This window comes from Centroberyx affinis, unplaced genomic scaffold (assembly GCF_046629955.1).
Source record: "Centroberyx affinis isolate AG114_WGS23_722 - 3 ecotype Tasmania unplaced genomic scaffold, CSIRO-AGI_Caff_v1 ptg001715l_1, whole genome shotgun sequence".
NCBI lineage: Eukaryota > Metazoa > Chordata > Actinopteri > Beryciformes > Berycidae > Centroberyx > Centroberyx affinis.
Genome location: NW_027280125.1, coordinates 129,313 through 157,004, shown reverse-complemented (window position 1 = coordinate 157,004; position 27,692 = coordinate 129,313). Strand labels below are relative to the sequence as shown.

At 43.2% G+C, this 27,692-nt stretch overlaps 1 protein-coding gene across 1 annotated transcript; it reads left to right on the top strand.

Annotated features, from left to right (window-relative positions):
• Positions 1-1,077: 1,077 nt before the first annotated feature.
• Positions 1,078-27,625, top strand: niban1a (niban apoptosis regulator 1a). The gene is made up of 14 exons (XM_071528726.1): positions 1,078-1,237; positions 12,980-13,110; positions 13,357-13,485; positions 13,668-13,785; positions 16,512-16,676; positions 18,001-18,116; positions 20,059-20,163; positions 20,668-20,830; positions 22,840-23,027; positions 23,178-23,324; positions 23,783-23,893; positions 24,275-24,382; positions 24,643-24,754; positions 24,879-27,625. The coding sequence occupies exons 1-14, from the start codon at positions 1,183-1,185 to the stop codon at positions 26,291-26,293; spliced, it is 3,063 nt and encodes a 1,020-aa protein (XP_071384827.1). The 5' UTR covers positions 1,078-1,182; the 3' UTR covers positions 26,294-27,625.
• The last annotated feature ends 67 nt before the right edge of the window (positions 27,626-27,692 follow it).

Below are 27,692 nucleotides of genomic sequence, written 5' to 3'. Positions count from 1 at the left end.
TATTGTTTTTTGTTAAGCTTGTCTAACAAAATAGTAATAAAAGCTTACTGAATGTGATTCCTGCATTCCTCATGTAGCCTCAGAATTCCACTGTTTATGCCTGAGACAGAACATGTATGGACGTGTTGTTAAGCCTCCCTAAGCCTGTTTCAAGCTGACTGAGTTCTGAATTTCCAGTTATCCCTGACCCTGACTTCAGTATCACAGCCTGTTACAGGTTTCTCACTGTTACAGGGAAGGGGGAAGGCTGGACAGGGCTACTTGTGATGTGCAGTGTGATGTATAGGAAAAGACATAAAACAGCCTGTCATGGAAAACATATACCTCAGAGCCCAGAGGGACAGAGGACTGATGAAAAGCTGCCTCCGGCACATAAAATGGGTGTAGAAACCCAGGATTGTTTGTGTATGACTCAAACCTGCATGCAGCCTCCCCAAAGAACCACAAGGACATTGAGCCACAGCTATAGTTTATTGCACTATAAGACTTGTAGATTTATGCTCTTGTGTGTGTTATTCCATTCAGGTTGTTTTTTTTGTTTGTCTTCTAAAATTGAATCAAATATCTCTCAAGCTCAATCTCTCAACCATGAACTCCAGTGATTATCATAAGACAACAACCATCATTCTAAACAAAAATCATTCAGAAAAGCATTAGTGGTTTTTTGTTTTTGTTTTTTTTGTTTTATCCCTGAAAAGATCCTATCTTCACTACTTACATCAGCATCAGATTTAGGTCAGCCAACAAAAGGTAGGAAAACTATTCCGCAAATAAAAACGTGGATAAACTGAGATTTATATGGGTTTGCCCTCCATTACATCCCCGCTCGTACGCCAAAGAAAACCCTACACTTCATCTGAGGCATATATCAAGATCAATGGAGCAGCAACTTGTGAGAGAGCAGACCCACTGTAGGTAACAGACTGCACGGAGGAAGAAGGAGCGTAATGAGTGATCAGGCGCCCGGGGGGGAAAAAGAGCGTGCGTGTCTTCTCTCCACGCCCGTCATTGAATGACAGCCTTGAGAGAGAGAGAGAGAGAGAGAGAGAGAGAGAGAGAGAGAGAGAGAGAGAAAGAGGAGGGCGTCTCCTTCCCTCGCTGCTACTGCCGATCGATGCGACAGTGTTTACCTGAGGAGTGAACCCTACCTGTGGATCCTCTTCTAACACGGCACCCGGCACCATGGGAATATCCGCGTCCAGCCTGCTGGATGAGACCAAATCCAACTACATCAAAGGTAATGAGACGCGCATTCGGACGCGGCGAGGGCGCACTGACTGCTTTCATTTATAGAGGGAAAGACAGACAGAGAGAGAGAGAGAGAGAGAGAGAGAGACAGAGAGAGAGAGAGAGAGAGAGAGAGATTCACTGTTGATTTACACAGCAAAGTTTCAGTTCCGTGGGTTTGTATTGTTATGGAGGTTAATTTGACTGTTGGCGGAATGTGAAAATAGGTGGAAACAGGTGAACCGATGAAAGTGTAGGCTATACCTTACATCCTATGCTGTAAACTCAGTCATATAGGCTATCCCGGAGTCTCTTAGCCTATGACTCATCGGCGTCGGTTTCTCGTTCCAGAGCCTAAAGTGCTGTCTCGAGCCGACATGAGTCAAGGGAATCGGGGAAATGACGAATATTATCCAGCCGCAAGTGTATGATGGGCTTAGAAGAAGAGGTGAATTTCTCTGAAGAATTCACCTCAGCGTTGCTCTCACAGATCTTAATCGGCTCAGGTTCAGGCTGCACTGAACCTGTCAGGCTTGTTCTGTTGTTTTGTCTCATGGCGTATACCCTACCTGCCCTGGAAATACCCTAGGAATAGAAATAGACTTTTCATCATCGTGTTTGTACATTCCTCCAGATTTGTCTAAAAGCAAGCAGAGCAAGACGGACAGGGGGTTTAGTGCTGGATCTGACCCTGCTGTTTGCTGGTTTTAGTGGAACAGCTTGGCTCTATCAGGTCACTCCAGCCATTCTGGCCCTGCAGGGGAAAAGTGAGAGGGAGTCCCAAGTGCCAAGACCTGTTTTACCTTTGTCTCTGCTACAGTAGGTGTGCCCATGGGTGGATACAGACAGAGGACAAACGAGATTTCTCCTGTGTGTGTGTGTGTGTGTGTCAGACCTCTCTCCTGGAGGTAGATAGCCTCAGAATGACCCTACCATAAAAAAGAATGGTAGAGTAACCTGGAACCAAACTTGTGCTGTGGCAGTTCTGTAATGCATCCAATAGTATTTTAGAGTGTGAATGTGAATTTAGTGTGTGTGTGTGTGTGTGTGTATGTGTGTGTGTGATGCTGATGCGCAGGTGCAAATGCTAATGGGCAGGGATGCTGGCCTCTGCCGACATTAATAGACATAATCACACAGCTGGACTGAAATATTGGACTGAAATATTGTAGCACAATGTTCCTGCCTCTACCGTCCAGATGATCATATTATTTATTTGGTGATACAAGCCTCTAATGTAAATAATAGAATAGTAAGAAGTAAGAATAATAGAATAGTAAGCAGGATGTTACGTGACTGGTAGAGCCCATTAAAACTTGTAAACCAGCTATTGCATATTAACCAAATTTTCTCAGAACTGAACATCTTCTGTTGCTTGTTCACTTAAAACTTTGGTATTGACACTGGAGGCCTCAACCTGGAGGCATCCTACAAAAAGTCTGTTTTCACTTTTCCATGCTGTCACGTTACAGTGTATTTTTCCATTATATCGTCTTCATGGTTCAGTACGGTTAGGATACAGAAAAAGCGCATTGATGCAGCACCCTTATGTATCTGATACCAGCCTGCTTTCAAAGGCTGCTGGCAGGATTGTCGTCATCACGACAAGTGTCACACAAACAATGCACAGGGTCAACGGTCAGTTACAACCGCCATTTTTAAATACCCCACTGGTGTAAACAGAGTGAAAGTGGAAAGTCAGAGAAAGAAAAGGACAAAACATAAACAAAACAATGGAAAACAATGACAAAACATGGCAAGAATGGGTGGGAAACGGGAGAAATACGAGCACTAATCACATTATGTGCAGATGAGAAAGCGCAGAAAAATCTAGTCTCCCCCAGTTGTTACTTCTATATTATCTATGTTCAGGTGTGCTTCAGTGTAATATTATTTCAAAAGAAAGATATAGTCCCAGGCAAAAATGCAAAAATGACTCCGGTGGGTCCTCCATGTCTGTTGTTGATGTTGACACTGGTTGCTATGGTTCTGCTGTTGCTATAGTTACACATGTGCGTTCTGGACAGAGTCCCACATGTTCAAAATTGGAATGGAAAGCCAAAGGGTATTGATCCTGCGTCATACTGTGCCAAACCATACCCAGGCCCAGGACTTGTGCAGTGGAAAAAACATATAAATGGTGTCTTTCTTTGTGTATGGTGTTATATACCCAGTGTCACATTTTGTCAGGGAAGCTGGAATCTCTAGCAGGTCCCATGCCCCCTATTCTTCCCGCTGGGTCCTGTAAATAAGACTGTGTATTCAATGTTAGAGGAAATTGGCTTTCAAACTCTCTCTTTAATAGGGTCCTTTGGGTGCTTTTTATCTCCTTAAGTCCATACTCACTACTGTGAGAGTAGCCTATGGCCTCACTCAGCAGGCTTTGGGAGAAATCTGTCCTTTCATGTTTGCCTCTCCCTGCATCGTCAATTTTTCCTGGCTGCCATTTTCTTGAGGCTAAATTGTTGAACGCAGATTTGGGGCCAAAGCAGTGACACTGCACAACCATTTCTCATCATGAAAACATTCCTTTCTCAGTCTGCAGCAATAAAAATATATGTGTGTGTTTGTGTGTGTGTGTGTGTGTGTGTGTGTGTGTGTGTGTGTGGAGGGTGGGGTGTGTAGGGAGTAGGGAGTAATGCAATTATTTTGGGTTGGCTTGGGTGCTGCCCAGTTTTTTTTTTTTTTTAACTGGCTGTCTGGTTGGAGTGAGGCTGTTCCAGTATATATATGTGTCATACCCTGAAAGTCCAGTTCTGGAGTCCTGTAAACCAGGACCATTCAAAGACTGGGTGAGGAGCCACTGTGGGCCATGGGAAGGTTAAAATACTACGGCTTAAGTAGCTTGCCAAAGCTTTCCTAAGTCTTTACCATGTAAGGTAGACAGAAACAAAACACTTACTATGATTTCTGAGACTGTTTCCTTGCCATATTGAATAATTTTGCAGTTTTTGTGCCCGATGCAGCTGCAGTCCCAGCACCCACTCATATATAAAAGTGGTGATCCGTGATGATCAGAGTTGACACCTAGCTGGCACGTACTGGTGTTCAGATCAATATGACTCGCCTGTGTAGCTGCCTTTGTATTTGTGATTTAGTTGCTTCGAAGTTAAAGTCCTTTTACATGTGTTTTTTTTTTTTTCGTTTTTGTTACATTTTGTTCAGCTCTGTAGGTCAGCAGGGAAAAGAGAAAGTTGTTGAAAATGTGGGTTGCCAGAAAAAAATTGCAAACCACTGCTACAGAGGTTATTTATGATGAGCACTTCATCACCTTGTATATTGTTTAATATTCTATCAAAAACAAACATAGAGATTAAGAAGCTCCACAGGATGCACCAGCTGGTCTCCTGCCTGCTCTATGGAGCTCTTCATTACTCAAGAGCACAGTGTTGTTATCACATAAGTAATGGTGAGTGCGTTCAGTAAATAAGAGATTGAATGGTGTCGTTTAGACTTACATTCTCTCATTTCAATACTCGTCATGACCACTTAATTACTCATATATTCATGTTTTAATAAGAGGGAATCTAGAGACTCTTGAGAGGCTCAGTAGGGTGCAGTGTTTGTTTCCCTGTCTGCAAACGGGACCACAACTAGCCCTAATGGGTTGAGCTCTGTTGTGTGTCTATCAGAGGTGTTCAGTCAAATGATAACCAAAAGGCGAGACCATTAAATTGACCTCTGCTTTGCTTGATGAAGCTTCACACTCTTGTAAAAGTGAATTTTACAGGGCAGACATGGTTAAATTCCCAGCCAACAAAGTGTATTTTTGCACAGTCTTTACAGAGTGTGGGGAGTTTGCAGGCATTCCCAGTCTTTGTTTTTGATGTCAGTCTGCCATTTTTCATCTTGTGCCGCTCTGCTTCCAGCTGGCATTACACAATCCCTCAGATATTCCAGGACTTGGGATATTGTCGGGCTGTTGCCCTCTGCGATCTGCACCCTCCACCAGCCTCCACAAAGAAAGGAAGCCGCTTCTCTAACTCTCTGCTTGAAGCCCACCTGTTGTTTACTCAGGCTTGCTGACTGACTGAGTGCCCGGAGAACACAATATTAATGGAGCAAAATCTGCACCCATTCAAGCAACCACTCACCATACAACCAGTTTTGAATAGCTAAGAGAGAGTGTGGTATGTATGCAGTGAACCTGTCTGAAAAGAGAGGACACTACTTTGAGCCCAGAGCATAAAAATGACTGGGATAAAATGCTAAAATAAGAGGCATAACATATTATATTATGGTGTAGCGATGGTGGCAGAAGTGGGCAGTCAGCTGAGAGGGACATTTCAGGCCACCAGGGTTAACTGTCCAATTTTAGTCTGGGTGCCACAATTTACTGTTCATCCTCCTGCAGGTTGCATGGGTCTAAACCAAGTGCCCACTTGAAGAGTTTCATTCCAAAACACTATGTATGCAGTTTGGAACAATTTTGCTACCTGAAATTCATTGGGCAATTTAAAAAAAAAAAAAAAAAAAAAAAGATTCCATCCGCAAAAAATGAACTATTTTATAAGCAAACTTAAGCTGACTCCTAACACATAATGTGCTTAACTTTCATGCCAGCAGTCAATATGGGAGAGTGGGTGTTGTTTATTTTTTAATGGCGGATATCTCATATCTCTTCACTTGATAACTCTAATGACATACCCACTCTCATCCGTCCTCCTTTCCTCTAACAGCCAAGCCACTGTTCTACTTACTTGTACTGAATTATACCCAATTCTGTATATTTGTAAAAAACAGGTAACAGACATATGGGATGCTTTATTGCAAGGTGTATGGTGTGAGGAATGCACTGTGATTGATAGAGCTGGAGCTCAGGGCCGAGCGACAGGGTGAAGAATGAACTCTCACTCGTATGACATCATGTTAGGAGAATTTTCCACAAGCAAAACGCAAACTGCTATTTTTTTTTCTCTTTGTGTGATAAAAGTGTCACTATGTCCTGCTGATGACATACAAACCTCCCTAATTGTTCACTGCCAGGTTTCTACTATTTTTGGATTTATAGGATTACAGCTACCTTCCAAAGGCCTGATGGCATGCTTAGATATTTCCTATTTGTTTCCCACACACACACACACACACACACACACAGACACACACACACACACACACACAGACACACACGCAAGTTCTTATGCTGCGATGTCCTGGTATGATGGTATGCGAGTGCCAAACAGGCTCTGCAGGTCATAAAAGTCACTATCTGTCACCCAGGCGAGATTATTATTGATTTAAAAGCTCACAAAGTATGACGCCTACTAGAAGCAATCATTCTGCTTAAATAATTTGTGTATGTGCGTGTGTGTGTAAGTAAGAGAGAGAGAGAGAGAGAAAGAGAGAGAGAGAGAGAGCAACGATAGGGATTAGCCAGCTTTAGTATTGGAAATCATTCTAATCTCATCAGCAATCAAATGTGTCAAGTCTTTGAAGAATGATCATTCAGGTAACCTTTGCAAGTAAACCATTTCATCATGTTGTCAATTTCCCTCCCCCTGGTTCAGTGGTGATTTGTCACTCTGACCAAACGCTTCATTACCCAGAACACTCAAACACTCTCAGGAATTATTCACAGTGGCATTAAACACAGCTAAACTGATGCTAGATTAAATAAAGAATGCAAACCTTTCCAGGCTCATAAAAACAGGAGCAGTTATAATATACTTTTTTTGTTGTTGTTGCTGGAACAAAAATCCCCATGCTAAAGTAGTTCAAACCCTCTGTGTGATTTCATCTTTTGTAATAAGGAAGGAACCAAAATCACTCCCCACTAGCATCTGCTGACTTACACACAAACAAACACACACACACACTCACACATATTTCTGTCACCTCACACCGGCAGACAACCCACCCTCTCATTGTCTCTTTGTCCAACATACTAATGCCTTGTAGTGACTTGCGCAACGTCTCAGGCATTTCCTGACTGACAACACAAAGAAGCTGTATTTCACGGTTTAGTGGAATCCCTGTTCCTTTGGGAGACGCTTCGCGCTTCACTCGGCTGTCCATAAATGTACACGGCCGATGTTACGAAATCACGTGAATCTCAGCAGTGCATGATAATATATGCAGAATCTGTCAGGATGTTATGTGCTTATGCAGATATCAGGGTTTGTGTGTGTGTGTGTGTGTGTGTGTGTGTGTTTGTGCATATGCGTGCTTGCCTGCCTGCATGCGTGTGTATGTGAAAACACAACTGATAGGTGGTGACATCCAGACACACACACACACACACACACACCCTCAGACCTCAGAGAGACCCCACCATAACAATATGTTAGTGTAACTTGAAACCTCAACTAGGGAGTGGCAGGTCTGTAATGCATATCATAGTGTTTTAGTTTGTGCATTTAAATTGAGCTTGATTTTGCTTGTGTGAATGGGTTTATGTATGGCCATACCTTTGTGTTTGTGTGCTTGTGTGCTTGTGTACGTGTGCCATGCGTGCGTTTGTATGTACTAAATGTCCTAGGCAGAGTGTATTTTCTATGTGTCATGTGCTCTGCTTCTGTCTATGTGACCTTTATGGGTGCAGTATCAATGTTGGGGCAACAAGGTGGAAGAGCAGGTCTCTCCAGTGAAACAGGGCCTTGTAGTCGAGCTGCTGCACCACTCCACAGCACACAATGCTCACTCATACCACAGATACTGATACCAACTGCTCACATACCAAAATACTCAGTTTCAGTGGAGAGATGGCATTAAATCAAGTAGCTCAGAGTAAGAGAAGTGCAGCAGCATCGGTTTATACCTTTTAGATCATGATGAATGTAGTCAGATCTGTGCGCCTACTCTGCAAAGTTTATACGATTGGGCCTCAGGTTACATAGAATTAGCAATCATGAGCTATGACTATAACTATAACCCTCGTTGTAATGCCTCTTGCAAGACAGCATTATTACCACACTTTCACCTAACAGCTGATCCATAGTAAACCATCTAAAAACCCCATTATCTCAGACTTAAGAGTGACAATGAACATGAAATACTGAAGATGTAAGAAAATGTCAGGCTCTAAATATTTATGCATTTTTGTCACTTCTCATGTGGGTTGAATACGTTCTGTTTGTTAACTTCTGTGGCTGTGTCACCCTGGCAATCTGACAGTTTTAACAGAATCAAAGTGTTTTCTTCACATCAGTTGTTCTTTATCTGCTGTCGTGCTAATTTAATAGTTTTTTGTAAACTGTGAATAACAATGTGCCGAACTAGTGTTGCTGAGGCTCCCCCGCATAGGTAATAACATTTCTTTATATGTTTATATAATTTTTCATTATCGGTCAGTTTCATGGGTTATTTCATAACATGTTGGGCAATTCGTTGCTTCTGACCTTCCTTTGACCCCTCTAGAAAATTGTATCCAATCAGCCTACAGTCTCTCCTTGAACTTCCTCGTATTGAATGTGAAAACAACTTACCATACATGCATTATTACATTCTCTACCTTTTTTCTTTTAACCCATTCTTCTTTCTTATCCCAATGTACCTTGGCCCATTCTTGTCCCCCAAGTGACCTCACTTCACTACATGGGCTCTCTTCTTAGTCATACATGCCCACTATCATGCAAACATAACATAATCATCACTACTTTTTCTATCCTGTTTTTCCTTACAGTTATATTATGCTTCACAACTGTCCATCTGTCAGATGTTAATTCAGAAAAAAAGCCACCATCATTGTAATACTGGGAAAGGGGAAAGCTTTCTTAAATTCCATGATACTTGTCTGAACTAGGTGAAGGTGATCCTTCATGGCCTTGCACCTCCTCCGCTAAGGACTTTCATTATACACAAAACCCAAAGTAATAGGTTCACAAGATCCACCAGAAGAGGCTCCTTTAGCCAGTAAGCCTGTCAGAGCTGGAACAAACATCCATTAGACTTGCAGTACGTCACAACAGCGCTCACCGTTGCTTTTCACACAGGCTTAAATCCTGGCTCAAAAACAATCAGACTTGTAAACATATCTAGTCTTTTCATGTCTGCCTGCTTGTAATTAACTATTTTTCAATGTTTGCGTATTTTACCTGTCCGCTTCGATATGCATGGCCAGTGCAGTATGTTTGTCTGCTTATCGCATTGTCTTATTGTCACTTGAAGTGTCACTTGAATGGTAATGTCTGCTTTATTGTGCATGTTATCTTTACATGATAGTGGGCATGAGGCACTGATTTTTATGATACTTCTCACTTTTGCCTGTTTAACATGCCCAGGGACAGCAGTGGGAAACTAGGCAGTTGGCACATTAACCCTGGCACATTTGCAGTAATGCTGATTAATATGCATTGCCCCTGTAAAAAAAAAAAAAGGAAAAGAGGAGGCCTCAAGTCCAACCAATTCCAGGTCGTCCGACAAGTGTGGCTGAATATTTTGCCTTGTCTTCCACACATCCCCGCTCCTGCCACCTTCCTGTCACACTGTGTTTGCATATCCATTTTACTTTGAAAGGGAAAATGATAAACAAAAACTGGCTGGCAAGCACTTTGCATGAAGAGCGCCCTATAATCAGGGCAAGCTTTTCCCAAAGCAGCATCTCAGAGTGCTGTGAACTAACATGAACTCAGAGTTGTAGGCTAATCATTGTAATAGTTCCCCCACCCAGCATCTTTCCTGCATTTGTAATGCAGATGCTATGAAGTAGAAGTGAATGGGTATACTGTAACACAAAACTCATGTCTCTCAGACAGCTGGCTGCCAGACCGTGCTTTTGACAGCTTCTAACAGCTGACACCAAAAATTTAATTTTCCATAGAAAATCCTCTTGGGGGTGGAGCCACAGTGCAGAAGTAGAAGATAAAAACTTGGACTGTAAGATGAACTCTGTGCTGAGGCTGCTTTCATGATGCGCCAGTCCCCAGAGTGACTCAGAGCTTGCTTTGTTAGAAAAAAGGTTAACCTACACCCTGACTTCAATGCTGTTGTGTGAAAAGAGGACAACATGGGCAGGCTGCAGAGGTGACATCATTCAGAACCTCATTCATTGGCCGTTATGTAAGGAGAGTCTCCATGCCAGTTTTCTGTTGAAGCATGGGTGTTGCCTTATTGGAAAGGTCTTTGGGGATGTGGAGTGGTTTACATCCAGATGAAGGAATCATTTTAGATATCATTCTTTTGTTTCCCAGTGGATGCATGCTCACATAGAGAGAGAGGGAGAGAGAGAGAGAGAGAGAGAGAGTTAGAGGGAAAAAAAAACATCTTGAATGAAATGGGATCCCAGTGGAGTGTTACCAGGCAGGAGATGCATATCGCCCACAACAGGATAGGCAGCAGGATATCCACTGTGTTTGCGTGTGTGTGTGTGTGTGTGTGTGTGTGTGTGTGTTTATGAGCTGTATGCATGTGGCTTGTATGCATGGACGTGTCAGCGTGGATGTTGGGTGGAATGCGTCTTGTGCGGCGTGTTTTGATTAGCTGATCAGCAGGGAAATGGCCTTGTTAGGGCCGACGGGGAGAGGAGACGGAACTGCCCTTTAAACACCGTATTGTTTAGCCGCCCAGGCCTGAGGAAAAAACAAGGAGATCCCCCAGGGGGAAAGAGCCCAACTCGCCTTCCACTGCAGCTGTTGATAAAGAAGCTAACTCCTCTCTCCCTTGTCTGAAAACCACTGACGAATAGACTTTCTCTCTCTCTCCCCTTTTTTCCAGTCTGTCTGCCTTTCTTTCTATCTCTTTGTCAAATTCAAATTCATATCTACTTTATTGAAATGACTGTTAGGATGCAATGTTGCCAAAGCAGCATGGACTCTATACAGTCATACAGTGTGTCATGTCATACATTAGGCTGCAACAAGGAAGCAAAGAAACAGAGAAAAGGAAAATTACGATGCAGTATAATAGATTAACAAAATAGCAAATAACAATAACAAAATGGTAAAAAATATAACAAAATAGTAATATATATCATATCTCATTTACAGAGTCACACATATCAGTCAATATCAAATTGTTAATGCCTTGAATGATGTAAAGCTGATATTTTCCAGTATCATCTTCCTCCGTCTCTCTGTCTCTCTCTCACGCTTCTATGAGAGTAGATGAAACTCCGGCCAGCACAACAGTCTCAGCTCAACTCCAAAACCGAGTGACAAAAGCCTATCTGTCTACTTTCATTCCTCCAATCCCTCTCTCTGTTTGAACATAGTGCGTTTCCAACCCAGAAGTCAGAGGCTACTGTGTGATTCAGCTCTGCAGGTAGAGCACAGCAAGGTTTTCGCCCGGCTCGTTTAGCAGTGTTTCCATAGTGATTTGGACCGGGTTGCGTGGCCCCATGCCATCCCCGCTATAATGCATGTTGCTATTACCCACTGAGATAATGATAGTGCCGTCACCCCCAGCAATAACACTCATTATATATGGGGATGGGGGGGGGGGGGGGGCAATGAACAGCAACCACACGCTCAGGCATGTTTATCCATTTAGTGGGGATGTGTCATTGAGAATTACCTCTGATGGGCTGTGGATATTGAGTATTTAAGGTAAATACTCACTTAAAGGTTTTTTTTGTCTTGTTGTGGTTTGAGTGCAGCCACGCAGAGACAGAAGACAGAGAGCACAAGAGAAAATGTAATTTCTCCATATGAGAATCCGGCTGACAGAGCTTCAGTCTCTGTCTGTGCGCTGCCCTCGGGACTGCGTTCGCTTTGTTTTTCCTAAGAAACTGAATCCCCAGCGAAAGGAATCTGGCCTGCTTAAGTAGGAACTGAGTGAAATCGGAGACTGTTTTTCTCTGCATAATCATCCCACTATACTGCCAGCAATCATAGGTTGACAGTCCACAGAGAGGCTGCACTTGAGCTGAGAGGAGAGCACAAGGCAAAGCGGAGCAACAGTGAAAGGGATCTTCTTGATGCTATGGCGAGCGAGTGGCCTTGGAGAGGGAACGCACAGAGAGACACACAGTCTGATGGGGCACTTGTACACAGCAGTAACAACTGCCTTATGTAGCCTCGGTGACCCGATTACAGTATTATGCCGGGATCACCTTGGGTACAGTGTGATATCATCTGGTGTTTGTTAGCCAGGTTGGAAGACAGGACTTTGGCGTGTCACAGCTCAGCACAGGGAAAGATAATATGGGACTGAGAGGAGATGGAAAATAACTGTAAAGATGAGCTCAGGTTTTGTTTTTAGAAAGCTCTGTTGTTTCACTCAGAGGAATGGAGGGGACGTTTGAGGTCTTTGGCAGAAGTGGAAATGCGTGGACATCCAAAATGTCTTGACCCGTTGTGATACGTTCAATTCCAATTCCTTGCGGTTTGTTTCAATGCAGTGTATCAGCCAAACGTGGTTTTTGTCAGGCAAATGACCGATGAAATGTCACCATAGATACCAAAGCGTGTAGTATGTTTGCAGGTCAAGAGGTAGAGATCTTGCTTTTCTCCTGGCTCCTTTCTCCTCTTTCTGTCTGAACAGCAACTCCTATCACTACAAGCATTATTTGCATTCTCTGCTAGATTGCACCTTCTGCCTTACAAAGTCAGTGCAGTATCTGTTATATTCTTTGCAGTGTGAATTAAATGCTGTATTATTATGTGCGTGTGTACGCAGGTCAAGAGTTGAATTGAAGATTTTATAGTACAAATAAAATAGCATTTTCTAGTAGCACAATGGGTGCTTTTGTTAATTTTCTGTTATTCCAGCTTCTCAATACTAAAAGTGATTTTAATATAAATCTAACTCTTCTCTCTCTCTCTCTCTCTCTCTCTCTCTCTCTCCCTCTCTCTTTTTTTGTGTGTGTCTTCTGCAGGCCAAGCTGAGGCTGAGCTCAAGGAGTTTAGTCCATACTACAGAAAACAGTTTTCTGTGGCCCATTTCTCTCAGGTGGAGGATGACCTGGAGCAGCACAAGGAGAAGATCACACAGCTGCTCAAGCAGAGGGTACGTGTGTGTGTGTGTGTGTGTGTGTGTGTGTGTATGAAGGAGTGGATGATACCTATCTGAATGTGAAATGTGTCCTTCACTCAATGTTTCAGAGGGATTTTGATGGATTTTATTTTTCCTTTTTCCAAATGTAAATTATTGCATCAGAGAAGGGGAAGGTGCCTGAGGAGAGAATTCAATGCACAAAATCAATTTGTCTGTTCATTGTGTGTGTGTGTGTGTGTGTGTGTGTGTGTGCACCAGGAGGCTCCCGAGGAGGGGGAGGTGCTGTATGAGGAGGGCGTACTCTACTTCGATGACACCAGGAAGTGGAGAGAGAGGTACGTGGTCGTGAGAGCCAACTACTGCCTGGAGTGTCACGACAGCTTGGAGGTGAGCCTGACCACAAAACCGCCATGAACAGTCAGAAAGCATGAAACCATGACATAGGTGTGATGTCGAGACGATAACCAGGCAAAACGCTCATGTGTCCACCTCTTTTAGACAGATACAAAAGGACAATAAATAACCTCAACTACTTTCTTCTTCTCTGTCTTTGTCTTCTCTTTCTTCAGACTTTTGTTAAAGGGGTTCCTGCACGCCACAAGCTGCTGCCTACAGGAGGCACTGCTCTGACCACAGAAGAAAAGTACATGGCGATGGTAGACAAGTGCTTCCCTGATGACACCAACAGTGAGTGTGTATAGGACTTAAGGTATACTGTAAGCTTATGTCTCCCACAGCTTATGTTGCGGTATTGGCAGGTTGGAGCAGGGAAGAGCTGTGAAAAGCAATGTGCACATGAAGCTCTGTTAATACAGTGTGTTGCTGTCTGTGTCAGTGTGGGGTGTTTGTTTGTGGCAGCAAATCTGTGAATGGGAAATACTATGAGCCAATGTTATGGCATTAAATCTTATTGGGTTAACCACAGATTTACTGCCAAGCTAAACTGTACAAACATGCACGCACGCACGCACACAGACACACACACACACACACTCCCAAAAGACTGAAATAACTTTCTTTAGCAGTATCATATAGGCGTCTTTTTGTTGTTTCTTGTCCTAAAATCAGCTGGATAATGTGATTTTAAGTTGACTCAGTAAATAGTTTTTATGATGTTTTCCCCATTCACAGACACGTTTTACGCTTCTTTACAAAAGGTACAGCTCTGTACCTGTTTTTTTGGGGAGTGTAAGGTGAAACGCCACACCCACAAGTGAATCAAGCAACCAGTGTTGTATACTCTGTTTTGCTCATACTGACGCTCACACACAAATGCACACACACACGCACACACCACAGACATAGTTTGATCTCAGGTCTATGACAGTTGCTCAAAAAGTGACTCGATAGTTAAGTTGTGTGAGTGCCTCTAAGTGAAGCTAACACTTGGTCACCATTTTAAATGAAGCATCATTACAATGCAAGTGCAATTAGCCCCTCTATTAGCCTTCAATAATGCATAGGAAAACACATCACACTGTAGGCGGGAAATGGAAATAATGCACTTGTAAAATGCCTTCCTCACTGGGACACTGAGGAAGGGCAGAAATAAATTTGCAGATTTCAGTGCGTCATAATAAATATCATTTTTCCTCAAAGTGCCAGTGGCTGTGGGCCAGTGTGTAACAAGAAAGGAACGGATGAATGACTTTTGAGCTTTTGTATCTAGTGTTAGGCTGTAACTTTTTGGGTCTGTTTAAATTTTGACACTACTGAGCCAGATGGGACTTTTTGCGCTGCTGGACCAGAGGCAACTTCGACCTCCTTCCATTTGAACGAAAGGCCCTTAGGTCAAGTGGCAGCCAGTGAGAGCGTGAGCCTATGAAATAACACAAATCTGCTGAGCGTCCTCACAACCAAGCGGGGTGCACCACTCTCTCTCTCTCTCTCTCTCTCTCTCTCATGTACTCACACTGACCAGCCTAATCTTTCCCTGTCATGGAGTGATTCACTTGGTTGCTTTTTGTGGGAAATCCCACTACAAATACCATGGAAACAGAGTCTGCTCCAGCACCTGTTCAAACTTGCCCGCAGGTACGAAGCCAGAAGAAACCAGTTGTAAAGCTGGACAGATAATACTATGTTAGGTATTGTCAATCCTACAATGTGTGTGCATGTGTGTGTGTGTCTGTGTGTGTGTCTGCAGGAGAGTTAGAGACTTGGCTCTCTCGTTCCACCATTGTGAACACCGCTCTTACCAAATTTCTCAAATCCTCCATGTTCCCCAAACTCCCACCTAAGCTGCTTTTAGCTTTGTAAAGGACCCATGAGTGGGAGTATGGTGTTCAGATCCCCACACTGGGAAAAGCTCTAACTCCCTCTTCTCTTAGATTAAGATATCAGACTCAAACACACATGAAGGCAGTTTGTTGCAGCTCATCTGAGATCAAATCTTTAGAGAGATGAGACTGAGCCCCAGCTTGAAATAGACACTTTTTTTTTTTTTTTTTTTTTTTTACATCAGATGCCCAGGACAAAAGCTTGGGGGTGTGTTCCTTCTCTCTCTGTATGTGCACTGTGCTCTCTGTGTACTGTGTGTACAATGCTCTGTGTAAACAGGGTTAGGGAGTAACACAGTACATGTGTAATAGGGTCACAGCAATCTGATTACATAAATTAGCTTTGAAAAAAGTGATTACCTGTTGGATAATACAAAAGGTATATTTGGGAAAAGAGGCATTTAGATTGAGAGATCATAGATAATATATTTAACACTTACTGAAATAATTATTGATACTGCTTGTAGATGGTGATAATTAGGATATTCAGTTTAAAGCCTGTAAACTGGGATGAATTATTTCTGTGGAATAAATCCTTTTTTTTACAATTCTAACTGCATATTTTAAGGATTTTGGAAGCAGAAGAACTGAAAGTAATCAGATTACATTTCCGAGTGATGATAGACAAATTGGTTATTGACAAAAATGTTACAATATTTTTGTCAATACCCATATCTCTATGTAATACTCCGATATAGCTAAGTCTGTATCATCTACAGTCTAGTCAATAAAGTGAAAACCTCATATCTCCAAAATGTCAACTTTCTCAACCCATAGAACATGTAATCCTTAAATTTATGTTAAGAGGTTTTCACACAAGAACAGGGATATGCTTGTAATTGAATTACACCTAATAAATGTTTGTGGTAGCGTTAATGTAGCTGTGTATGCTAAAAAACATTTAAGATTGATGTACTAATTATAGGCACATAAGCATTTTGCATGTATAAAATATGGGAGAAACTGGGGCTCTGACTTTTTGTGCTCAAATGCATTCAGCCAAGGTGCCACTGCATGACAGCCAGGATACCAGCCTGCAGTATGCAGCACTGTAGCGTATGGACTCTTGTACAGGCACAGACAGTTTGGAGACCAAGCTAGTACTATAACAGTATATTGTGTTTTGTGTTGCAGATGTGAAGGAGGAGTTTGTCCCTCCACTGTCCGGTATGCCAAGTCAGTTCCCGGTCTACCTGCGCCTGCCGTACCGCAGGGACTCCTACTTCTGCTTCCGCCAGGAGGCCAAGCAGGCCGGCTTCCTCTCCATCCTGTCAGACTGCATACGGCACCAGAACCAAGGTACCACTTATGTACAAGTAAATACAAATCTGGCTTCACCATCCTACAGCATCATACATAACCAGAACCAAGGGAGGTCTGATACTTCTGAATGACAGATACCTCTTAGTAAGAAAAATATAGCCATGGCCATCTTCTTGTTTTTGGTCTGAGACTTCTGTCAAAAACAGTCTAATAAAAAACAAAGCAAAGCAGGATGGTAGCTGCTGTAAATATCCTCAGTTACAATGGAATTATAAGGTTCCATCTAACATATTGGTTAAAAATGACCAATAATTGATTCATATAATGTAGCTTTATAAACAGTGGCTAAAGCTATATTTTTGAATATGTATAAGTGGATCAAAAAAAGCAAATTGATGAAGTATTTTGCTGTTTGTTTTGCTATATGGGATGTGAAAACCTGAACATTCAGATATTTCAAAACAACTGTGAATGCAAAGGGAGCTATCGTTATAATTTCTGACAAAGAAATTATGAACCAAGGCAGCCGGCTTGAGATCAACCATCAATTTAACAACCATCAATTATCAGTCCCAGCAGGCACTAGACATTGGTTCACTCTCAAATTCATATTGGCCAATGAAGACTCTTAATCACAAGTGAAGAGTGACTTTTTCAAGTTTTGTCATTTTCTCCAATGCACCTGTCACCAAGGATATTAGGTGTGCAAAGCCGTACTATTTAAAATTCATGGACAGAGATGAGGATTAACAGTGCAGTATGTGACAATAAAACATGAGCTTCAAATTCACTGTCACATAATCTGTAAAGGTTTCCTTTTCTTTACATTTGTATTTTTTGCAAACACTGGGGTAAAATGCAGTCTGAATTTTATTTTATTTATTTCCGACCATGTATCTTGCTCTCCAAGAATCTACTACCCAACATAGACTTGTAATTCTGAGGCTCACGAAAATGGGGCTTTTACCGCTCGCAACTGTTACCACGGCAACAGACCCACCACACCAGCTCCGAGGAATACAGATGGACCTTTAATCACGTTGATGTGCCGGGTTATTTGAGAGAGTCCCGCCGCGTGCATGGTTGACGGAGCTTCGAAATAAATTCACCAGATCGGTGTCACTTGTCACAGTCAGCGCTAAATCAAAGTGAAAGCAAGTGTGGAGAGACGTCTGCCCTTTACTTTAATTGAACACTGACACACCCATTCATTTAACATTTACCTCTTAATTGACCAGATTTCATTTCTTTAACTTCTGCTGTTATCGTTTGTCTCAGCATGTCAGTATGTCCCTCCATCTGACTTCTTCTTCTTCTGTTTTAATATCTCTTCCTCCCTCCCTCCCTCCCTCCCTGTTAGACTTTCTGAAGAAGAAGACGTGTGAAGTGCAGGCCTTCCTCAAAGCCATCCAGCTCTACAGGCAGGAGAAGGGCAAATACGAGGCTTGGGACATGCTGATAGGCAGCGATGTCAGGGTATGTCGCCATTCTCTCTTTGTGTCTGCCCATCTCTGTTGTTTTTGTTTCTGCATTTCATCTCAGGTTCTATTTCCAGCTCTGTCTCTGCGTCTTCGCCTGCCCTTCGCTGCTTTGCTCTCTTTTTACCAGGTCATGTACTGTGTCTGGGAAACAGATAAAGCCTGATTGTGGAGACAGCTAAAAATCATGAAGCAGATGTTCAGCTGTCAGGCCAAAAACATGTCATCCAATTGGAGAGTGGAGCCAAGAGGAGTCTGTTGAGTTAGTGCTATTTAGGCTTGTATGTGTTGCCTAGTCTAGTCTAGTTTATTTATATAGGCCTTTATCACAGTCAAGTCTCAAAGGGCTTTACATGCCATAATATACATGTCATATACCATACTACATCATACATATACATGCTACATACAGTATATATACACATCATATACATCCTATACTAGGTCATATACATACTTCTTATACATTGTTTAATTTGCATGATTGAGTGAAGGATGTATACACATCAAAGACAAGTTCAAGTTTGTTTATTTATATAGCCCTTTATCACAAGAATGCCTCAGAGGACTTTACAGAGAAAGTGTCTAGCTAGATCTAACTAAACACAATGGTGAACAATATTATATAGGACAAGCATAGCGAAAAACACAAGGTAGGCAAGAGCAGATTTTAGCAAGACTACAAGCCTATTCTACATAGCCTAACCTACCAGGCACCCCCAGCCTTAGATCCTAATGCTCCCAAGAGAAACCTTAGTAGGAAAACTTGGAATTTCCTTGGGCGGGCTGAGGCAAATAGGGATCCCCCCCGGGACGGCTTAGCGTGCAATAGGTGCCGGGCAAAACATTGACAGAGTCATGGGCAACAATAATGACAGGAGAAAACAGAGAGAGACAAAAAGAAAGAGAGGCAGCATGCGGCGATGAGAAGGGGCTGAGGTCAGCGCTAAAAATTCAGACCTGCTCATTTATTCCCTTTCACATTTGTACATTGTTACATAATCTCTGCCAGAGCAGAGGTAGAGAACAACTGTGTGTTGTGAAGACATGGGAGGAGAGGAGGATGAGTCTCTCTCTCTCTCTCTCTCTCTCCCTCTTTCTCCTCCTCTCTGATCTGTCATTGTGCTTATTGCTTGCCCGCCCCCTTTTTCTCTCCATTTCCTTTAAAGGAGAATAGGAATCTTGCGCCTTAATGACAGTGTGAATGGTCTATTGTGTTGCTGTGTGATCACACGGTTTGTTCTAGGGAACAAACTAGGGTGAAGGGAAGTTCGCTACAGGAAGCCACTACTGATTCTGACAGGAGGCTGCCATTGTGACTCCTACATCTACACACCTCTTCACACACACACACACACACGCACACACGCACACACACTTACGACTGAAGTCATTTTGTTTCAGCAATTACATATAGACATAAACCCTTCCCACTCATTGACTCATTTCACGTTTTTTTGCGATATTAACCAGTCACATTCACACACGCACAGTGTACGCTCAGTACATATATATACAGTATATTATACTGTATATAGCTATGGATATATAAAAAAGTGCACATGCTTACACACACACACACACACACGCACAGAGATTTTCTGAAGTGTGCTCTGTGCTTTTTATGCGTATACATGGCACACATCTGACACACACCCACACATGTCATCGCTTAAAACTGAATGGAATTAATGTAATGTTGGTAGTAGAAACAAAGCGGACAAGAGTTTCACTGTGTGTTTTATAACCACAGTTGCAATATCACAAACCAATCGAAAAACATATCTGAGGCTACTGCTTTACTTCCTTAGACTTTTCTAAAATTTACTCAAATACAAATGTCATTGGTGTGTGTTTGTGTATGCGTGTGTGTGTGTATGTCCTTGTGTATATATTGTGTATGTACGTGTGTGTGTGTGTGTGTGTGTGTGTGTGTTTAGGTGATGGCCAACCTAGTGATGGAGCAGCTGCTGCCGTCCCTAGAGAAGGACATGCTGCCTCGCCTGAAGGCCAAGAAGACAGAGAAGAAGAGAGTGTGGTTCGCTGTGAGTCGAACTGTTGCTTTCCCACAGCTGTAACTGCTGTCAGACAGACATTATAATGGAACACCCATCCAAAACTCAGGCGTCACAACTGATCAGTAATAGTTAGCGATGATGGACATGATGCAGACTTGTTGGAATTTTCCTGTTGATGCGTGGAACAAATTTGCATTTCATTCGCAAATTAGCATACAGAGAGCATTTCAAATTGCTTGTGCGTCATCTGTGTGTCATGGTCAGTTTGGAATTTTGTGTTTATGCCAATGTTCAGATTATTGTTTTCCCAGTCGACCATTTCTGAGGGGTTTGGCCAACAGTAGAACGCCCGATTAAATCTAAAATCCCAGATTACGCATCCATGATGTAGGCCTATCGCTTCAAAATACGGCTCTAGAGCTTAATGGAGGTATCAACCTGAGAGTCTTCACTGAATTTTAGGCTTTTGAGTTGATTCTGTATTGTTTTTTATAATGTTAACCCCATTCTCAATCGATTCAATTCCATCAGACGGTGGAGGCGGCCTACATCCTGGTCCAGGAGCATCTGTTGGAGGGGCTTTCAGCCATGAAGGAGGAATGTCGCACCTCGGCCCGCCAGCAGGAAGTACTGATCCACTCCGACATGGACCAGATCGTCAGCGCTAGAACCTCGCTGGAGGACAAGCTCCGAGGTAACACGCTGCTGAAGGACTGGACCAACATCTAGCAAGACCAAACCCAAACACCATGATGCATGAGCAATATTTGAAGTCAGTGTTGTGGCAGAGGATATTTTTTTATGATAGTTTGTAAAATGTCCCCTTTGCCATCGGGAGGCAAACTCGGTCTCACTACTGTCAGACACAGGATGGGCTACATTCCACTATGATAAATGTGAATGAAACTGCCTTTAGGTTGTTGGTACTGCACAGTGGCTGAGGGGGAGCAGAGGGCTTTCAAATAGAAAGACTCGAGATGATACAAGCAATCCATCACTGTACATTTGTCAGAGAGTGTTAAATGTCTCTCTCATACAGTGTGTGTGTGTGTGTGTGTGGCAGAACAAAGGAATTCCAAGACTTATTCAAAGAGACCAGGTGCAGATTTGTATATATTCTAAGGAACAAAAGGAATGTCCACACAGAAATAAGCTTCAGTAATTGCAAAGGAAGAGAACACAGAGAACCATAACTAATCCACTATCAAATATATGAGATGGTATGGTATGCTGATTTTATGGACGCTTTGAATGTTTGTTGGGGTTTTCACACCCAAATGAGCTTTGTTTCATTGTGCGTTAAACGTTTGTCTTCTATTGATGGTCAGTGCAGCAGCTGCACAAAGTGTCGCTTGATAACATCAGAAATTGGAGTCTTGTTTCCTGTTTCCACACAACAGCAGTCATCAGTCAGAGAAAGAGAGATTTCAGCACTTAGCTTTTCCAGAGAACTAGGTGTGTGTGTGTGTGTGTGTGTGTGTGTGTGTGTCTGAGAAGCCCGGAGCAGATTCAGGGTGTGGCTAGTAGGGTGTGCAGCTTTGTGTTGTGATTGACAGCTCCCTCAATTAGACCTTTTGTGTTGTTCATTAGTGTTGACACTGATACCTCGATCACAATGACAAGAACTATATGAGGAAGAGACTTTCAGCCTGCACTCCCTTTATATCTTATTGATCCACACAGGCCCGGCTTCATGAGAGGACATGCCAAGGTTCTGCACTAGTGCAATACAACATTTTCCCATGACATTACAGCCAAGTTGGCCTAACTGAACGGCTAACACATTTGTATAGAGAGCATTGTTAGTGTGAGCGCTGAAAAACACTTCAGCTGCATATCAGCCACTTAACTGCCTTTAAAAGCATTTGGTATCATTTATTATATTATTTAGCATTGTTTTGGCCCAGAATTTCAGGGTCTCTCACATAAAGTTTTACAAATAACAGCATGTTTTATAAATCAGACGCACTGAAGCTGTCTTCAATTTAAGCAAATCACAGTGACCAGCGTGTGTCTTGAGACTATTTCATTGGTAACGCTCAACTTTTCTTGCTTTATTGTTAACAGACAGAGTTTTACTCAGCCGCTCAGCGCATTATTTTCAGATGACTTGTTTTTCCACCAGCGTCCTGCTTAAATCAGATTTTCCCTTCCTGCACAGATCTTTCCTTCATTACATAAACATGAAAAACTTGATTTACCCTGTTTAGGCAACAAAAGAAATAACTGGAAGTCTGTGTCAGATGGGGAAATTCCTTCCAACTTGACTCAGCCAAGTCAGAACTGAGGACTAAAACCATCCATTTTCTGAATGTATTTTTATAACTTTGGTCTATGAAATTGTAGAACTCTTTCTTTTTCATAGCGAGTATGTCGCAACTAACAGAGAGGTTTTGCCACTGTAATCCTATTGTATCTCATTGTATGTGTCTAAGTCTAGAATAATTGCAAGCATTCTAAATGTAATTAAAATTGTAAATGTATCTACTGGAAATCCCTTTTCACAACAGCTCCTGTAGCAAGTGTGTCAGAGTGAGCAGAAAGGTAATTTAAAGGGAATGTATCCTAATTACCTAACTGCATGTAAATCTATCCTAAACCTCTGGGTAGGTTACCCTCTACTTCTGGCAGTGCGTCCAGCTTTACAATGGTGAGTGTAGGTTCTCTGTTTCTAACAGAAACCTCTTGTGCTCCCTCCTGCAGCCAGTGTCTCAGAGCCGGCAGAGAAGTTGTGCTGTGAGAGTGTCCAGCCGTACCTCGCCTCTGTCCTGGAGGAGCTGATGGAGCCAGTCAGCTCTGGCTTCCAGGAGGGACGGCAGCTGAGCGACGGCATGATGGACCAACTGTGTCAGGACTTCCAGGGGGGCCGGGTCAACGAGGATCTGAAAAAGGTATGTTGATGTATTTTTTTTTTAACCCCTTTCGGCTTTTCCCCACTCATTCGCCCTTTCTTTCCTTTTACTCTCCTTCCTTCAACTCTCAGTTTCTCAGTCGCCATCGTCTCTTAACTCTTAACTCTCTCTCTCTCTCTCCCTCTGCAGGCCTTGGCTAACATGGCAAAGCCCAACCTGTTGAGCTGCTACCAGAAGATCGGTTCCCTGCAGGAGAAGCTGCATCACCTGCAAGAGCGATTTGGTTTCTCTAACATCACTAGTCTGATTCACAGTGCCCAGATAGACCTGCAGCAGGTAGATCTACTCTCTTTCTATCTGTTTCTCTCCTTCTCTCTCTCTCTCTCTCTCTCTCACGCACACACACACACACAGTACTCAGGACTAATTTATTCCATTCACTTCCTCTGTCAACCCTTGGCCGACGGCTGAGCCCTTGTGTCTCTGTTGATCGTAGCCACAGACTGTGTGGGCTGTGGAAGTGTCTGACTCAATCATTTTATTAGCCAGTATTTACAATACACTTGTGATTGTGCTGTATTTTCCATCATATTATAGTCAGCATTTTGGTGTTGCAGCAATAAATAACTCACAGGTAAGTGCAGTGGTGTGAATACATGATGAATCAGAGGTGGGCTGTTAATGATGTTATTTCATTGATGGATTTTGCAGCTGTTTTTTCTTTTCTTTCTTTTTTGTGGGGAAATTGGGCATTCAACTGCTGTCTGATCGTATCTTCTCTCTGTTTGGTCCAGCTGATGGAGAACGCAGCTTATACGTTTGAGCAACTGCTGCACAAGGCGATCCAGGACAACCCAGACAATGCAGGCTCTGCCATAGAGAAGGCCAAACACAGGGTGCTCAAGGTCAGACCAGCATTAATAACACAAGAAGATATGCAGATACTGAAGAGTTTATGGAGAGATTAAAAAGCTTAGTGAAAGGTCACAAAAATGAAGTGCTTTGATAGAAGGGATCATTCTGGCATCCTCCTGTTTTTGTATGATTGTGTGCATACTGTGTTGCCTGGTTTTCATTCTGCATTTGCGTATTTGCTTCTGTTCAGACAGCTGGATCCGGGCAAGATAGATAAACTGCACCGTTAAAATACAATAACAATTTACCATGATGCTCTACAGATGCTGTTATTCCATAATACACAATATATTAAAAAAGAGCTCAGAGGGATTGATCATAAACATACAGACATATAGTGATTACTCCTCTCTCCTCTGGGTTTCCCACAGCAATATGATTACGACAGCAGCACGGTGAGGAAGAGGATCTTCCAGGAGGCTCTAGTGGCGATCACTCTGCCTCACATCAAGAAAAACCTGGCCCCCACCTGCAAACCTGTGAGTCAGAACACACACACACACACACACACACACACACACACACGCATTTATACACACATAGACTGTGCACCAACACTCACATGTCTGCACACATGCATGCACACGCTTCTACACATGCATTTATGCACGCACAGATGGTTGCATGCACTCTCTCTCTCTCTTTCACTCTCTCTCACACACACACACACACACACACACACACACACACACACACACCAGAGCTTAAGCTGTATGTCTGTTTGTGTCTCTCTGGATAGGCACTCCAGGGTCTTGAGCAGTTGATCTATGCTGACCACTCCAACTTTGTCCATGTTGATAATGTGTATGAGGGTATTCTCCTGCAGACGCTGGACAAGGAGGTCACCAAAGGTAAAATAATGCTAATAATAACACTAACAACGACAATTTGGTGACACACCCATTCTCATTTACAAGCCTGAAAGAGTAGTTTCAGGGAGAGACTAACTATTTCTCCTTTCTCCCTGTCCTGCAGTGGTGAAGGAGGCGGCCAGCCTGAAGAAGCACAACCTGTTCACGGACAGCAGAGACCTCCTGAGCCAGTCCAGCCGCTCCAGCCTCTCCTCCCCCCCGGTGTCCACCCCCGGCAGCCCGGCCAGGGTGCTGGCTTCCCCCATGCAGCTCTCTCCGGAACCCCACCCCCCCTCTCCTCTCGCCGTTAACGGTCTGGCCCTGGCCCCGCGGGAGATACCCAGCACCACGGCGGAAGAGCAGCAGGAGAAAGAGGAGACTGTGCAGCCGGGCGAAGCCGAGACAGAGGCGACAGCCACTGCGACACCTGTGGAGAAGGTTGAAGTATTGGATACGACTCCTAGTGTCGCTGTCACGCAGCAGGCAGAGGCGCCAGCACCCGCAGCAGCAGCCAATGTCTCCCACACTGTAGTGGCTGAAGAAGACAGCTCTGCCGCACTTGAGACAGCAGCTGTACCAGACGTAACCACTCCAACTGAGACAGAGAAAGTTGAAATAGCAGCGACACCAGAGACTGTAAATGAAGAGGAAGTGTTTGCCGTTGAAACAGAGAAAGTCGAGACAGCTGCTGAGGCACAGAGCACAGACACCCCACACCCAGTAGAAATAGCTTTGTCAGAAACTCCCGCCGCTGTAGAAAGCGTGGAGGTAAAGACAGACGCACAAGAAGCAGCAGCAGCACAGAGCGAAGCGCCCATCCCAAGCCCCGATCCCACCCCATCACCTGCCCCAGAGCCTGCAACTGAACAAACCCCAGTAAATACACTAGAAGAAGGTATTGCTTCCCTAACAGTAGCCACCACTGAAGACGCTGAGGATGTGACAGTGTGCGAGAGCTCTAAAATCAAGTTAGAGGCCCCCTCTAGTGGCGGGGAACCTGTAGTTGCACCCATTGACGGCAGCCTAGACCTGCCGGGAGAAGATGAAGAACAAGTTTCAGGACCCTCTTCTCTACATGTGTCGGCAGGAAGTGAGTCGCCCCCCTCAGAATTGGAATCCATGGAGGAGGGCAAGGTGTTGCAGAGCAGTGAAGATGAAGTCTCGACGACCTCTGACCTTGTGGAGGGGGACGTTAACATCAGCGAGTCGCCCATGAGCTCAGACGATTCCCCAGATGAAGCGTCGGACAAAACCCCTGGTGGTGACCCTTCACCTCAAGCGCAGATGGGAGCTGTCGCTAGTGACGTCAGCGTTAGCGGGGACACAGAGGCAGGTGCTAGTGTGAGCGTGGAGCCTTCAGAGGAGAGGTCAGACGCCCCGACCTCGGCGTCTGCTGAGCCTGCTGAAGAGGCTTCTCCCTCCAGCCCCGAAGCCCAGGCCCTGGACTCCATCAAGGAGATCCGTGACCTGGTGGTGGAAGTGATTGAGGTGGAGGAGCTGGTGCAGCGTTACCCAAGCGGACTTCCAGTGGACGAATGAAGCATCATGGCGCCGTCACCCTGCAAATAACAGCGGCTTCAGACAATGACACATGGGCAACCTTGTGAGGCAATGGAGATGAATAATATTCCATTCAGCAGGGCTGGGGATTAGTAACTGGGACAAAACAACTAAATGTTATAGATGGTGGTTGGTAAAAGGTGGTAATTTCTGACAAAATTGCCCATCTGCATTGCCTCAAAATGTTGCCCATGTATCATGACCATGAGAAAAGCTACAACAAGGATGCCTTTCTCAGCACAAACTGAACAGCAAAGACAAATCAGGAAAGAATTCTGGCTCCTGAGAAATATTTAACTGTTACAAAAGCTTCCATGAACTCAAATACATATAGTATGCATGAAATTAAGGTAAATAATTTATACAAATCAGTATACAGGGGACTGTAACTTGGGCATAAAAAGTTGGGTTCCGCTAAGCAAGATAATCTAAGATGAAGTTGAATTGTCCTAACACTAAAATAATCATAGCAACTGCAATTCTATCACACAATAGTGAGTTTTCTGGACTGAAATTTCATTATAGCACTCTGCAGTCTCTACCAAGAAAACAAATTATGATAAATCTATTTTAAACAATGACTAGTGGGAACACATCCTCACTTGTGTCACAGATTCTAACATTTGTAATTACTTTTGTAATCATATGCATTTTAGATTATTTTGAAATCACGATACCAGATATATTAATATATTAAACCATGTGAGTTGTTTTACTGGATCAATATCACTGCCAAATACATAAACTATAGGTTTAGTTTCGCCAGATGATAGCTTCCTCCTTGATGTGTTTTTTGACTCAGTGAAAAGTTGTTGTTTTTTTAAACTAATTCTCACAGGAAACCCAACAAGTAGCACATGCAAGTGCCTTTACAGTACCTCCATCTACTCATGTTACATGTTGCTTCCAAGTGCCTTAAATCTCAGTCGATTAAGGAAGGCAACCTTTTTAATGCGGATGTGGTTGCCATAGAGACTGGCACAAGGTCTGTGAATACCTGTGCTGGAACATCACCACCACCAAGTGCCTGTTTTCAGTATAGTGCGTCCTGTACTGACATGGTTAGAAAGACCGCTATGCTGATGTATGTTATGTATAGGGAAGAAAATTGAGTTTTCCTCACTGGCCAGAGGGCGAATGTTGGTTAATGGAAATGTTGTGGAAATATGAATTAAACAGAGTCTATAAACAAAAATGCCCTCAAACTATTGTTGTGCGAAGTCTACAAGCCAGCCGTCCACTGGGTGTGTGAGTGTTGGGAAAACCAACACAAATAATGCTTTTATTTGACAATAAAATAAATACAGCATGCTGCTTTGATTATTCATTTATGGTTCACAAAACATTTTTTTAACCATGAGTGACACGAAAACACAAA

Coding starts and splice junctions, on each gene's coding strand:
- niban1a (XM_071528726.1), top strand. CDS start 1,183: ATGGGAATATCCGCGTCCAGCCTGCTGGATGAGACCAAATCCAACTAC. Junction 13,111..13,356: donor CACAGCTGCTCAAGCAGAGG/GTACGTGTGTGT, acceptor TGTGTGCACCAG/GAGGCTCCCGAGGAGGGGGA. Junction 13,786..16,511: donor CTTCCCTGATGACACCAACA/GTGAGTGTGTAT, acceptor TTTGTGTTGCAG/ATGTGAAGGAGGAGTTTGTC.